This window comes from Chrysemys picta, chromosome 8 (genome assembly GCF_011386835.1).
Source record: "Chrysemys picta bellii isolate R12L10 chromosome 8, ASM1138683v2, whole genome shotgun sequence".
In the NCBI taxonomy this organism is placed as follows: domain Eukaryota; kingdom Metazoa; phylum Chordata; order Testudines; family Emydidae; genus Chrysemys; species Chrysemys picta.
In genome coordinates this window covers 39,684,506-39,700,667 of record NC_088798.1, presented here as the reverse complement: position 1 = coordinate 39,700,667, position 16,162 = coordinate 39,684,506, and the positions used below count along the sequence as shown (strand labels likewise).

The 16,162-nt window shown below is 47.4% G+C and overlaps 1 protein-coding gene across 7 annotated transcripts in view; it reads left to right on the top strand.

Moving 5' to 3' along the window:
* COL11A1 (collagen type XI alpha 1 chain) overlaps nt 1-16,162 on the top strand; it is a 235,817-nt gene that overhangs the window by 47,377 nt on the left and 172,278 nt on the right. For all 7 annotated transcript variants that reach the window (XM_042840641.2, XM_005285451.4, XM_024101999.3 and 4 more), the window contains exon 5: nt 12,957-13,085. In XM_042840641.2, the coding sequence (XP_042696575.2) occupies nt 12,957-13,085 (129 nt within the window). The remainder of the gene's footprint in view (nt 1-12,956; nt 13,086-16,162) is intronic.

Here is a 16,162-nt window from a genome sequence, read left to right as displayed (position 1 = left end):
TATTGCTTTCATAATTTATTGCTTTCACAGTGCTTAAAGTTGGCAGGCTTTTAGTAAAACGTCTTGCTGTTAATATTATGCAATGGACCTGGCATATGGAATATTATATTAAAGGCCAGCAGAACTCTTCAGTCCCTCAGGCTTTTGCAGGAAGATTAAATGAATTCTGCAGCAGGTTTTTCTAAACTCTATAGTAATAATATCCAGGCTGTCTAGACTGCTGTTATTTGGAGTCTACGGTTTTACTGTCAAACAGCTAATTAGAGGAGACTGGCATGTATCCAGAGCTTTAGGGTTTCTAGTGATTTAGTGAAGATTCTACTGCTAGATGAACAGTTTGGTTTTCACATACCGGTAAAGGTATAACAATTCCAAGGTGCCTTTTCAAAGATACTGGTGTTTCTCTCTAAGGTCCTCTTCATATGGTGACTGGCACTAGTTTTGTTATGCTTCTGGTACCATCTAGTTAGTCACGCTAAGAAATAATTGCTAAGTGTTGGGTTATCTTTAATTAGGATGGGGAGGAGACCCCCAAATGCCACATGGACTAAGCAAATGGCTGGCAACAAGAAGCTTCTCTATTACGTTATCATCTTTACCAGTGACTGACTTTAATAATAAAGTGCACTTATTGATCACATTACAAACAATGTTAGTAAGCGAATATCAATATCCCTATTTCACACACAAGGAAATGGAGATTAGAGAGGTTAAGTGACGTTACACAGGTTACAGAACAATTCATTATCAGAATCAGGATTGGAATCCTGGTCTGTTGACAGTTAGTATTATGTCTTATCCCCTAAATCATAATGCTATCCAGGCAAGTTAGTTATTTCACCAAATTGTATCTTAGGTTCCCCATCTGAAAATCTGTGACTATGGGCTTGAGTCAAAGACCACTGAAGTTAACTGAAACACTTCTGTGGGCTTTGGATCAGATTCAGTGCTTTTAATTATAAACCAAATCCCCAAATACAAAGGAATTAAGATGTCCACAGCCATGTAAGCATCACTATTCCCACTATACAGTTGAGGGTCGGTGGAGATGAATGAATCACTTACCTTGACATAGAGATTTAGGCACTGGTTCTGACACTGATTTAGGCCCTAATTCAGCAAATTACTTAAACTGATGCCTAACTTTAAGCACGTCAGTAATCCCATTCAGTTCAAGGGAACTATTCATGTGCTTAAAGTAGGGTACATGCTTAAGTACATTGCTGAACTGGAGTCTTACTATATGACCTAGGCTATGTTATTTAGCCTCCCTAGACCTCAATTTTCTCACCTCTATAATGGAGGTAATGATATTTACCTGCTAAACAATGTTTGAAAACTTATATATAAGTTTATCATCATTGACCCAGAGTAAAGCAGTCTTTATACCATCTTCCTACGCATCTCTAATATCAGATCCTGTAGGAAGAGGGAAAGGAGACCTGGTTCAGCAAAGACACCAAACCTCTGGATTTGGAAAATTCCTTGCACAGCATCTGTACATCCTTTCATGGATAGGATTGCCTGAATTAAAGCAATGAGCGGACGTGAGGAAATTTTGTATAATTGTGACTTTAGTGCCACTCAAACTGTTAAATGGAATGAGAACCTGAATACCATATAGTAATCAGATTGTCTGTCTCAGTAAACTCTGTCTGCAACCTTTCCTCTGGGCTTCCATTAGATTTTTTAGCTCATCTAAACTCCTTTTAAATACAACCAACAACACTATGCAGTCCAGTTTCTGCCTTCCCTGTTGAAGGAAGAGGTTTGTACATTTCCTTCCACTTCTGCAACTCTTTTCTCTTGTGCCCCCTCTCATCTTTTTTTGCTATGAGACTCATCTTTTGTCCTGCAAATTTTATTCAGGGATAGCGCAACACAGGGATCATTTAGGTGCCTAAGTACAGATATAGAGTCTGATTTCCAAAAGTGTCAATGACCCACAGCTCACGTTAACTTCAGCTAGAATTTTGGGTAATCAGCACTTCTGAAAATGAGGCCATTAGGAGAAAAACTTTAGGGACTTGGGTTTGAAAGTGTAGGAAAATTGAATACTTATAGATTGTTCACATGGCTGAAATATGTTGTCATAAAGACAAACATTTACAATTAATGAATACATTTGTGAAAATCAAAGTCTCTTTGTAGATAATTCTTAAACAGAAAACGAATGTATATTTGTCAGATAAATAACTATAAAATATTACCCAAGACTGATTACTAAAATATTAAGGCATTTAGATTGTAGATGCCAGATGGAGTACCAGCTGAATGTGCATTTGGAGCCTGAGCTTGGAGGTTGGGATGATATTGTTGACCAATCTGTGGTGCCGTCTGTTCAGTAATAACTAGAACAGTGGTGTCAGAACAGTGCTTCCAGCATTCATGATAATATATATACAAAGGGTGTCATCTTGCCTCCAAGGACAATTTCAGTACAATATACAAGTGTTCTAAGAAGCCAAGAAGCCAATCAGAATACAAACAGCATTACCTCCTAGCACAAAAGGAATATGTTTATTGGGGCAAAGGGAGGGGAAAGAGGGAAAGAAAAGGAAAAGGTAATTCTCAGTAAAACAAACAGAAAATCAATCAATGTATTGACACCTTCCACATTCCTGGCTGGCTGGACCACTGGGTCCTGAGACCTCAGAATGGTGGCCATAGCTGCCTGAGTAGAAACGGAATGCTCTCTAACGGTTTTTGAGCTCCTCTTTTATGTGGGCCTATCCCTGGCAGATGGGCAGTGCTGGAAAGTGCAATCAGTGGATCAGGAGTATGTTTAAACAATCTAAACCAAATGATAACAACAAAGAGCTTTTTGTTCTGTATAAATGTATAGTCTTACACAATGGTCCTGTGCCAAAATTCTGTGGTGTGTAAATCCAGTGCAAAGCAAAAGCCAGCCGACCAACTGTCTTATCCCAATGGCTTTGCTTAAACTTAACTATCTATCTAAATAGACAGTGGCTTCTGAGGTATTCCCCGGTGTACTCATAACAGCTGCCACAGTGTGGATGTTGATCTACATGGGCATCTCAAGAACACAAGCAGCTGGGTAGTCCACAGCAGGCTATCTGAACTGGGGATTCTTCCTAGTCTTTGCCTTTTTTTCACCCAAGGAACAGAGTGCTGGCTGGAGTCCAGCGGGATAAGGGCCAGGGTCTTCAGAGAACTCAAACTATCTGGGTTCCTCCCCACCAAAACTGACTCCTTTGGTTGCTTGCTCCCTCTAGCTTGCCCCTTCCCTTCACTCACTCAGTATTGATCTGGCTGGGGAAAAGGGGAGGCACAGCAGGGTATAAGAACAACTGTTTACTCTTTCCAGGAACTCTTAGTACTGGAGCTTCAGGCATTAGTCATACACTTACTATGCACAGCCACTCACAGGAGTAAGTTGCACCTTTTAAGGTCTACCTTAAGAATAATTATGATAAATATTTAGCACATATATAGTACTTTTCATGTGTAGGTCTCAAAGTACTTAACAAAGATCAGAAAGTATTAATAGACCTATTCTACACACAGGGAAAGTGAGGTACAGGGAAATTAAGAGTCTTATCCTACATCATGTTACAGAGTCAATGACAGAGCTGGATGAGAGGTCACATGTCTGTTGGCTAGACTGTTGTATCTATCAATACACTTCTAACAATATTTATAGAATTATTCTGACAACTGACCTGACAGCCTATGAAGCAAATGCAATACGAGACAGTCACAGTTTCACTGAATAAAACTTTTTGCATTAACAAGTACTGTATGTAGATTTGAGGTGCATATTCAGTTACTGCAAATTAACTAAATATATCAGCTCAGATAATATGATAAACAATTTGGCAAATATTGTATGAATATATTAAATGCTTTGGTAAATATTGTAGAAAAGCAAAGGTTTTTTTAGTTATGAGCAGAGCTGGAAGGATTTTGGGGGATTGCTTTCTGTAACTTTTCCTTTTATATGGAAACAATACTGTATAAAGTTGTTATTTTCTCCAAAATATGTTGTAGTAATTTTGGGCTGCGGTTCGACCCTCAGCGGGGCTGTGGGGTAGCCCACCACCTCGCTACAGTCAGAAAAGAGCCCCGAGCCCTCAATCAGGGCGGGGATGTAATCAGACAGTCAGGCAAATACCCAGGCCTTTAAGCAGGGGCTGGGTCAGAGTTTGTAGCAGCCCAGGCCCTAGGTCAGGGCGGGGCAATAATCAAATAGTCAGGCAGGCAGCCAGCCTCTCTAGGCCAGGGGAAAAAGGGGGAGTCTGCCACCCAAGGAGTGGGTGGCAGGGGGGACGCAGGCCCTCCCACTCCACTGCGTCCCAGCCCAGGGCCCTAGCAGCGACGGACGTTCGCTGCTGTCAGTGGAGATCCTGGCCGCAACACACTGACATCGGCTCTGGCAGTGCAGCAGCCAGACTGGGGTCGGCTGCTCCCGGGCTACTTCCACACTCCCCCTCATATGGTACCTGGGCCGTCTTAGTGTCGTCGGTGCTCTCCACCAGCATGGGCTCCTCGGGGTAGGTAGCGAAGGGCAGGCTCAGCTCCTCCTCGGGGTAGCTGGCACGGGGCAGGCTTGGCCAGTCCTCCTCGGGGTAGCTGGCACGGGGCAGGCTTGGCCAGTCCTCCTCGGGATACCTGGCACAGGGCAGGCTCGGCCAGTCCTCCTCGGGGTACCTGGTGAGAGGTAGGCTCGACCGGCCCGGTGAGTCAGCAGGCCGCTCGCGGCCTGCGGCTGTTTCCCAAGCAGGAGCTCGGCCAGGGATGTCTGCTCTCTCCGCCGGCCTGGGCTCCACTGAGCTCTGCAGGCGGGCTTTTATACTTCTGGGTTGGGGCCGTGACCTCGGAGGGGTGGGCTCGGTGGCTCCGCCCACGTTGGTAGTAGGGGAGGTTCGGCCCTCAGCGGGGCTGTGGGGTAGCCCACCGCCTCGCTACACCCACCCCCTCTCAAGGCTGGCTCCCGTCCCTCAGGGCCAGACCCGTCCAACTCTCCCAGGCGGGACAAGAAGTCCGTGTTTGCCTGGTCCTTACTGGCCCTATGGCGGATGGTATAAGCATAGGGTTGTAACGCCAGGTACCACCGCGTTAACCTCATATTATTGTTCTTCATCCGGGCCAACCACCGAAGTGTGGCGCGGTCAGTAACTAGAATGAAGGGGGCCCCTAGGATGTAATAACGCAGGGCGTCACAGGCCCATTTTACTGCTAGGGCCTCCTTCTCTATTACAGCATAGTGTCTCTCTCGCGGGAATAATTTCCAGCTGAGATATATAACTGGGTGCTCCTCCCCATCCACCTCCTGAGACAGGACTGCCCCTAGTCCTACCTCCGAGGCGTCGGTATGTAGGACGAACCCTCGGTCAAAGTCGGGGCTGTACAGGATGGGTTCGCGGCAGAGACAATCTTTGAGAGCCCGGAAGGCGCTGTCGCACTCCGGGGTCCATTCCACTCGTCTGGGACTGGTTTTGACAAGGAGCTCTGTTAAGGGGGCTGCAATGGAGGCAAAATCGGGGATGAACCTCTGGTAATAGCCCGCCAGTCCCAGAAATTGGCATACGTGGAGCTTCGTAGTGGGTGGTGGGCACGCCGCTAGGGCTTGGACCTTTCCCACAAGGGGTTTCACTTGTCCCCCTCCAATCGTGTAACCCAGGTAGGTGGTCTTCTGCCACCCGATACGACATTTCTTTGGGTTGGCGGTTAACCCTGCAGCTCGTAAAGACCTCAGGACAGCCGCTACCCGCTCTAAGTGGTTCTCCCACCGGTCGCTATAGATGACGACATCGTCCAGGTACGCGGCTGTGTACTTGTGGTGAGGAAGAAGGAGGCGGTCCATGAGCCGCTGCAACGTCGCGGGGGCACCATGAAGACCGAAGGGCATCCGGGTAAATTGGTAGAGGCCCGTGGCAGTGGCGAAAGCAGTTTTCTCCTGGGACATGGGGTCGAGGGGAATCTGCCAGTATCCTTTGCTTAGGTCAAGGGTCGTGAGGAAGCGGGCCTTGCCTAAACGGTCCAGCAGCTCATCTACCCGAGGCATTGGGTATGCGTCGAACTTCAAGATGGAATTCACACAACGGAAATCGATGCAAAAGCGCTGTGTGCCGTCCGGTTTAGGGACCAGGACTACTGGGCTGCGCCATTCACTTTGGGATGGTTCAATGACCCTGTCAAGGCTGTATCCGCACTTTGAACTTTAGGGTATAAAATGTGGGGGCCTGCATGAAGACTTCTAAGCTTAACTATCAGCTTAGATCTGGTCCGCTGCCACCATCCCAATGGATTCCCTTCCCTGGGAAGCCTTGAGAAACCTTTCACCAATACCCTGGTGAATCAAGATCCAAACCCCTTGGATCTTAAAACAAGGAGAAATTAACCATTCCCTCTCCTTCCTTTCACCAACTCCTGGTGAATACAGATCCAACCCCCTTGGATCTTAAAACAAGGAAAAAATCAATCAGGTTCTTAAAAAGAAGGTTTTTAATTAAAGAAAAAGGTAAAAATCATCTCTGTAAAATCAGTATGGAAAATAACTTTACAGGGGAATCAAACTTAAAGAGCTCAGAGGACTGCCCTCTAGTCTTAGGTTCAAAGTACAGCAAACAAAGATAAACACTTTAGTAAAAGGTACATTTACAAGTTGAGAAAACAAAGTAAAACTAAGACGCCTTGCCTGGCTATTTACTTAGAAGTTTGAAATAGGAGAGACTTGTTTAGAAAGATGTGGAGAACCTGGATTGATGTCTGGTCCCTCTCAGTCCCAAGAGCGAACGAACAACCCAAACAAAGAGCACAAACAAAAGCCTTCCCTCCCCCAAGATTTGAAAGTATCTTGTCCCCTTATTGGTCCTTTGGGTCAGATGCCAGCTAGGTTACCTGAGCTTCTTAACACTTTACAGGGAAAAGGATTTTGGAGTCTCTGGCCAGGAGGGATTTTATAGTACTGTACACAGGACAGCTGTTACCCTTCCCTTTATAGTTATGACAGACCCCCAGCTCTACCATCGCTCGGACTTCTTCCTCGACAACCTGCCGCATACGATAGGGTAGGGGCCTAGTTGACTCTCGGATCACCACCCCCAGTTCCGTCTGAATAGAATGGTACACGAGGGTCGTGTAACCCGGCTGGGCAGTGAACGTCCCACGGAACGCCTGCAGGAGGCACCCGGTCTGTTTCCGTTGTTCGACTGTTAAGGACTCTCCGAGCTGAGGCGTGGTGACGTCTTCCGTCGGTGTAACCCGGGGCCCTAACTCAGGCTCTGGGGGACAGGGATTGACTAAGAGGCCTTCCCGTTCCCGCCAGGGTTTCAGGAGGTTGATGTGGTACCGCTGGACTTTTTTCCGGCGATCTGGCTGGTTGACCTCGTAGGTGACCGGCCTGATCTTCCAAATCACCTCATATGGCCCCTGCCACCGAGCCAGGAGTTTGGATTCACTGGAGGATAAGAGAAGTAGAACCCAGTCGCCAGGTTGGAACTCGCGGACTCGGGCCTCTCAGTTATATGTTTGGGCCTGAGCTTTCTGCGCGGCCTTCAGATTCTCTCGAGCGAGAGTTCCAGCTTGTGCTAGGCGTCCCTGCAGCTGGAGGACATACTGGAGCAGGCCCTAAGTGAGTGACGGGGCTTGTTCCCAGGTCTCTTTCATGAGGTCCAGCAGTCCCCTTGGACGACGGCCATACAACAGCTCGAAGGGAGAAAATTTGGTGGAGGCCTGGGGTACTTTGCGGACAGCCAAGAGTAACGGTGGGATCAACTGGTCCCATCGGCGCAGGTCCTCAGGGGAGAACTTGTGCAACATGTCTTTCAGGGTGCGGTTGAACCGCTCGACCAGGCCGTCGGTTTGCAGGTGGTATACAGAGTTGCGCAGCTGCTTAATCCCAAGGAGTCTGCAGACCTGCCGCAGTAACCGAGAGGTAAAGTTGGTACCCTGGTCGGTGAGGATCTCCCGGGGCAAGCCCACGCGGGCAAAGACCTTGACGAGTTCGTCAGCAATGGTCCTTGCAGCGATGCTCCGGAGCGGGACGGCTTCGGGGAAGCGGGTCGCGTAGTCCACTATGACCAGGACGTAAAGAAACCAGGCCCAGCTCCTCGGGAGGGGTCCCACCAAGTCCATGGCCACCCGCTCGAACGGGGTCTTCATAATGGGCATGGGGACTAGTGGGGCCGGGGCCGTCCGTGGGGGAGCAGCGAGCTGGCACTCCGGACAGGAGCTACAATAATTTCGCACCTCTTGGTGCACCCCAGGCCAGAAAAACCGGGACAGAATCCAGGCGAGGGTCTTTTCTTGACCCAGGTGCCCAGCCACGGGGACGTCGTGGGCGAGCTTCATCACCGCTCGTTGGTGACAGCGAGGCATCATCAGTTGTCCCTGGACCTCCCCGGTATGGACATCTCGGTCCACCCGATAGAGGCGGTCGCGTCGTAGCTCGAACCAGGGCCATACCTTGGCCTGGGCAGGATCAATCAGAGCATCGTCTATGGCCGCCAACTGCTCATACGCCCGCTCCAGGGTGGGATCCTCCCTCTGGTCTCAGCAGAAGTCTGTACCGATCTGAAGGTCATCGGTCGATGTTAGTGGGGGGTCTTTAGGCACACCCCCCTGGCTCTGATGTCCCGCTTCTTCAGCCTCCACGGCGGGGTCCTCGCGGCAGTCCCCCTCCAAGGCTGGGGTGATATCGGGGCTCTCCTGCGCATGGGAGCCCAGGACGCATGGGAACTCTGGCCAGTCTCGCCCCAAGATCACGGGGTAGGCGAGTCGCGGAGCCAGGCCAACCACCATGGTCCGCGTGACTCCGTCGACGGTCAGTGGGACTCGGGCACTGGCGTACGGTCGAACATCACCATGGATGCACTGCAATAGGATGTTCCCCAGCTGGGGGGTCTTCAGGGAAGCCCAGGCTTTGGCAGACTAGGGTTTGTCCACAGCCAGAGTCAACCAGGGCCCGCGTCTGGCAGTCTCCGACAATGATGGGCACGGTGACCTTGGCAGCCTGCGGTGGTCAGGCACGGTTCTCTCCGGCGCAAACGTGCCCAAAGCTGCAGTCCATCTCAGTGCAGTCGCGTTGGAGATGTCTGCGCTTCCCACAGGAGAAACAGGGCCCGATTTCGGGTCACCCAGGTCGGGCTGAGCCTCCCCCCTGGTTCCTAGGGGGACTTTGCAGGCCCCGCCGGCCCCAGTCTTGGGCCCCGTGGGGGCAGGCTGAGGGGGACCCTCGGGACGTCTATACCGGGGCTCCTGACTCTGCGGGGGATTCCGTGGTTCGACTCGGGGGCTCGCCCGTCTCTCGGGGTTGGGGCGATCGAGCCCTGGAGGGTTGCCCCACATACCCGGCCCAACCGGGGTTTCTGCCCTGTGTAAGGGCAACGGCAGCCGCTACAGTGGGAGGCCGGTGGTGGAGGACCCAAGCCCTCCCCTGGGACGGGAGGATGTGGACGAACTGTTCCAGCAGGATTTGCTCGGTGAGCTCCTCAGGGTTCCGCCTGTCAGGTTGTAGCCATCGCCGACACAGGTCTCTCAGCTCCTGGGCTACCAGCTGGGGTCGGGCGCCCGGGGTGTAGGACAGGGCCTGGAACCACTGCCGGAAGGTTTCGGGGCTGATGTCTAAGGCGTCTAAAATGGCCACCTTTACCCAGACATAGTCTCGTGCATCCTCCGTGGACAACCCCCGGTAGACCATTTGCGTCGTCTCCGTCAGGTATGGTGCCAGGAGGGTAGCCCACTGGTCTGGCGCCCACCCGGCAACATGTGCGACTCTTTCGAAGGTCAGTAGGAAGGACTCAGGGTCATCCTGTGGTCCCATCTTAGTCAGTCTTACAGGCAGGGTGAAACGGGGAGCCCCGTCCGGGTCTCCTGGCTGGGGCCCCGCAGGCCGGGGCAGAGCGGTTGCCAACTGCTGTAAACACTGTTGCTGGAACTCCCAGTTTTTCACCGTCAGGTCCTGTATCAGCTGCTGCTGCTGGGCTCCCAGCTGCTGGACGAGCTGCTGATGCTGTTGGAGCTGGGCGGCCTGCTGCTGCTGTTGCTGCTGAAGCTGGGCCGCCTGCTGTTGCTCCTGGCTCTCCGTCAGGAGCGTGAAAAGCTTAGTTAAATCCATGTCTCCTGTGGGGGACCGCTCCCCCCCGGACCCCTTCTCACAGGGGTCTGGGGCTCGTGCCCACATCCTGGGCAAGAGGTCCCACTTCTGGTACCACGTGTAGTAGTTTTGGGCTGCGGTTCGGCCCTCAGCGGGGCTGTGGGGTAGCCCACCACCTCGCTACAGTCAGAAAAGAGCCCCGAGCCCTCAATCAGGGCGGGGCAGTAATCACACAGTCAGGCAAATACCCAGGCCTTTAAGCAGGGGCTGGGTCAGAGTTTGTAGCAGCCCAAGCCCTAGGTCAGGGCGGGACAATAATCAAATAGTCAGGCAGGCAGCCAGCCTCTCTAGGCCAGGGGAAAAAGGGGGAGTCTGCCACCCAAGAAGTGGGTGTCAGGGGGACGCAGGCCCTCCCACTCCACTGCGTCCCAGCCCGGGGCCCTAGCAGCGACGGAAGTTCGCTGCTGTCAGTGGGGATCCTGGCTGCAACACACTGACATCGGCTCTGCAGTGCAGCAGCCAGACTGGGGTCGGCTGCCCCCGGGCTACTTCCACACTCCCCCTCACACTCCCCCACACTCCTATGTATAGTACCTGGGCCGTCTTAGTGTCATCGGTGGTCTCCACCAGTATGGGCTCCTCGGGGTAGGTAGCAAAGGGCAAGCTCGGCTCCTCCTCGGGGTAGCTGGCACGGGGCAGGCTTGGCCAGTCCTCCTCGGGGTACCTGGCACGGGGCAGGCTTGGCCAGTCCTCCTCAGGGTACCTGGCGAGAGGTAGGCTCGACCGGCCCGGTGAGTCAGCAGGTCGCTGACTGTTTCCCTGCGGCTGTTTCCCAAGCGGGAGCTCGAACAGGGACGTCTGCTCTCTCCGCTGGCCTGGGCTCCACTGAGCTCTGCAGGCGGGCTTTTATACTTCTGGGTCGGGGCCATGACCTTGGAGGGGCGGGCGCCGGACCCGGTGGCTCCGCCCACGTTGGTAGTAGAGGAGGTTCGGCCCTCAGCGGGGCTGTGGGGTAGCCCACTGCCTCACTACATATGTACATGGAAAAATTTTCAACTACTGTTAATTTTAAAAAAATCGCTATTAAGAGGTTTACAGTCACTTTGAACGCTTTGAGATAATTGTGAATTTTCACAGCTCTTTTGTAAATTTTGCATTTGCAATATTTTATTAATTTATTAACTTGCAAAAGCAAACTGGTAAAGGGATTTTTTTCATTTTTGTAAAAATAGAATAAAATGTTATTGTTAAGGTACATGTTTAAAAAATATCAAGTGATAGAACCACCCAAAAACCCCTAAATTCCATTTCAGGAAAAAAATTGTACTTATGGGATCTGGCCTAGAACATATGCTAAGTTTCAGCAAGATTATATTTGTGCCTGAATAATAAACCCATGAAAATAGGATTTTACAGTGGACATGTTGGCAGATTTTCTTTAAGTACTTTAAATGGTGTCACTACATTAAGAAATAAACTAGGAAACCAGAAAGCTTGCCTTAAAAAATGATCAACATATGACTCTTGCAGGGGCTCTCAGCAGTGCTATTTTTGCTATCCAGAGTAGTGGGTCTTTTCTGGTATGATGTTGTTTTTACACATTATACACAGGGATAGATAAGAAAATAACATTCTGTGTTAACCGTTAGAGTGTTTGTTATGATACATTTCATATTGTATTTTCAGATATCACTTATTGTAGTTCCATTTCTCATTGAAAGAGACCATGATTGGGTTTGATTTTGGCTTTTTTTTTTCTTTTTCTTTTTCTTTTACTCTCCGTTTTGTAGTACAGTTGTGATACAAACTCTTGGAATTACAGTGCTGATCGCTTGCATGCTGAGCTTCATGCTGGCAGTAGGAAGTGCCCCGAATTAAATCCTAGGAATTTAGACTAGTTGTTCCCACTGACCAAGTATGAAAACTGCATGAAAATGATAGCTCAGGAGTTGTATCTTCCCAGCCCCCTCACTTCCGAATAGATAAAATGTTCAAGCAGAGATTTACAGCTAGTCCAGTTGATATAAATTTACGTAGCTCTTCAATCTGACCAACAATATTTGGTAAAGCTGTCATTCAGAATAGCAGAAGCAATATATACAAATACTGTAAATGTAATTAAGTCAAGAAAACTTAAGGATGAATAGCTACTATGTATCTGTTGTCTTTGGTAGATTACTGGACTATAAAGACTAATGAGGGAGAAGTGGCAGGACCAACTGTGAATTAATCAAAGTGCAAAAAAAAAAAAGATTAAAACAATAAAGAAGAGTTTTATTTGCTTGAGGGTGTTACAAGCAGATCAATTCCTAATAAATTGAGAATGTATTTCTTAATGATTTTACTGATATCATAGGAATTTTATTCTGCCTTTGAAATGCATTAATAAGTCCCATTAACAGTTATGGGAGCTGAATGTGTTTAATGACAGCAAATGAGACTTCAAGAACATGTCCTCAACTTGGAGTTACAAAAAAACTGTGTTATGTTGACAATAATTTTTTTTTTTGATACAGTAAGTGGATTAAATGCAAATATATTTCATCGTATCAGTTATTCACAAATGGTTTCCCTTGATTATTTTGCCATGAGTGGTGTGTGACTTTCACCTAGATGACATGTTTTTGCTCCCTGACTGGATAACCAAAACATTAAAAACAAGTGGAGGAAAAAAAAGATTTCAAAATGGCTGTTCAAAAAGTTATAGAATGCACTCCTGGCCTCATTCAGGTCAATGCCAAAAAAGTCTAAATTGAAATTAAGTCATCTATAGATTATTTAAATATTATTTAATGAAGCATCTGATATATGCTTTACACTTCCTGTTTTCTACTATGACCTGCAACAATGATATTTGTTTTTGTTAATTTAATCTATTTATGCTGATCTGCAGGGTGATATCCAGCAGCTGTTGATTGTAGCCGATCCCAGAGCAGCGTATGACTATTGTGAGCATTATAGCCCAGACTGTGATTCCCCTGTCCCCAATGCTCCTCAAGCTCAAGAACCTCAAGTTGATGAGGTGAGTAATCACTCATGTATTACTAGATTTATTGCACATTAGTGGTTGTGCTGGATACATATTACCTGGGGAACATTTAATTACAGCTAAAGAGCATTCATTGTCCTGGACATGCAGGAAAAAAGACAAAATGCAAGGGAGGAGGTTACAGGGGGGTGTATGTGTGACTACTCAATACCTGTTTATCTTTGGCATTTCCAAGGTGCTTATCACTATGGCCATGGCTACAGTTACAAGCTTACAGTGACACAGCTGTATTGTTACAGCTGTGCTGCTGGAAGAGCGCTCGTTTAGCCACCTTATGCTGGCGGGAGAGAGCGCTCACATCGACCTAATTAAACGAGCTCAATGCGTGGTGGTAGTGTCTCCCACCAACATAGCGCTATGCACACCAGCTCTTATGCCAGCAAAACTTATGTCACTCGAGGTGTGTGTGGTATTTTCACACCCCTGAGAGACAAAAGTTTGGACGACATAAGTGCTAGTGTAGACAGGCCTATGGCATTTAAGCACCAGCATATTCAACAGAAATTTCAACTGAGTGTTTGTTACAATATGCAGCATCATGAAGTTCGTTTAAAAAAAAGGTTTAGCAGTTTGAGTAGTAAATCTTTGTTTACTCAATTATAGTTTTTTTCTTCTCCTTGTACATCTATGAGCAGGTTTTCAGAGGTGCTGAATATCCTCAGCTGCCAATGAAGTCAATGGAAGCTGTGAATGCTAGTCAGCACTTGCGAAAAATCAGAGTAAATTAGAGTACATAAAACTTCCAGTGGCAGTTTCAATGAATGGAGGTATATGCATGTGTACATACAAAGTTCCTGCTGAAACAAAATTCCAATAATTTTTTCAACCAGCTCTTCTAACTGGTAGACACTGACAAGGATAAAGCAGACTAGGTCGTATTTTCTTGACAGGCAATAACTGTTAGTATTCACAGAAATGGGTAGTCATTGTGGGCCATCCTCACTAGTGTAAATAGGAATAGCTTCACTGAACCCAAGATTATTACATTGGTTTACACCAGCTGAGGGCCTGGGCCTCTGTATGTTACATACATTCTGAATATGTGTCTCAGGATTTGTCTAGAAAGCTTTCCATTATAGCCAGGAGTTGAAAAGTGAAATAGTTTTTCCCCTTGAAACTAACATTCTAGCAGAAGAAAAAAATGTAATTAGATGTCCAGGGGGAAAAAATAGACTTTACCACTGATGATCCCATCAGGATGGAAAAAATGCATATGGGATCTCATTCAATTAAAAGAAATAAATAGTTTTCACTGAACTTGGCAGTGGCCAGTCAAGATACCCTCATTTTTATGAGAGCTGATTGGTTAACATTGTTTCAACCCACAATTTTACTGACCTGAGAGGAGGTAAATGTTAGAAACTTATTAATTCCATTTGTGACTGTTTTCAGCCAGTCGTGACTCAGGATTTTTCTCGTGTATGGAACAATTTCAGTTAGTGTTGTTATTAATTAATTTATTATTATTATTATTATTATTTGAAGAAGAAAGCCTCCTGTTGATATTCTGTAGGTGATAGATGGGGGAAAGATGGTTTCTCTCTAGAGGGCAGAAAGCAACAAATAGCAGAAAACAGAGGATTGGCAATAGAAATGAAAAGTGTGGTATGTGGGGGGAGATTTTTCACCAGAACTTCATGAATTTCATCAGTGAATCTGCTTCACTTTCCATGCCTGGTGAAAAACCTACATTAGTTCTGTGCATTGCCTGCTTTCTAGGAGTAGGCCAGAAGAAAATTAAAAATGAAGGGCCAGGTCTTCTGCTGGTGTAAATCAGAATACCTCCCTGGACTTCAATGAAGCTACACCAGCTGAATCTCTGGTTCATTAGGCCTCTGGAGGCTTTGGGTATCTTGGTAGACTAATGATGTACTAGTGTGATGTCCTTACAGCTGGGTGTGTGACTGAGAAGTATCAGTGTAATGAGTTGCTCTCTTGGGGCAGCCACTACAGTTGCTTGCAGTCTCATTCCTTAACATGCACATAAACATTTTAAATGTATTGACCTCCCACCAGTGGCTTATGTCAGACGTAGTCTAGCTGGATGCATTTTGACACTAAATTAATTAAGATATTCACATTAAAAACACAATTAGACAACACAACCCCCTTCCCTCCCAAGAGTCATCAGAGGTCACACACCATATTACAGTTTGGGGCCTCCAAATCCTCAGTGTGTTTGCAGATTGGAATTGTGCTTTGAACTTAAAAAAAAAAAAAAGCCAGATATGTGCAAAACAACATTATCACCTAACATCACCGCTCCCTCTCCAGGACAAGAAATAACCCATTCCTGAGAAGGAAGAATTGTAGGCGCTACTAGAAAGCAGGGAGATCATTTACAAGACTCTTCTCTTATCTAAAGAGATAAGAAAAGAGCTCGAGTTAGGGGTTTTTTAAGTTATTAGAGCAGGCTTCTGTGGTAGATCAGATTTTCCCATAGAAAAATGTCCTGCGTCCCCACCACCCTAACCTCCAAAGCAGAATCTGCTCCTTACTAAGGCTAGCATGGCCCACAAAGTTGCCTTTTTTCTCCCTGGCTCAGGCTACTAGAGGTGGAAACTAGGTCTCCAGTCCAGCCATGTGTCCTGCGTGCACCCACAAGAGCCCTACTGAAGTCACATGTATAATCGAGGCCTAAATCTAGAGTGTGAATACCTACTGGGTGTGGCTGCTGCTGAATTATTAGATTATAAAACATCATTTATAAGGGATGTAACATCTGCCATGTGAAGCAGTGCCCAGGGTAGCATGTGCATGCTCTCCATCATGAATGAATATAAAATTATTGTTTTAATTGCCCGCAGTCATAATATTATGTTTATAGTATGCCATAGCTAAAAGTTAGAGCCGGTAGGCAGCAGCAGCAGCAGCTGTTGGGAGATAGTATTCACTTGTAGATTATACAGATGTATAAACTCTTTTATTATAACTGTAATACCGACACGGATGCACACTTATGTATAGTTACATCTGTGATCATACACAGTAGATATGTATTTAGTGTATCCTTTGATTGCCAAACATAATCCAGTAGATTGAGAAAGGAT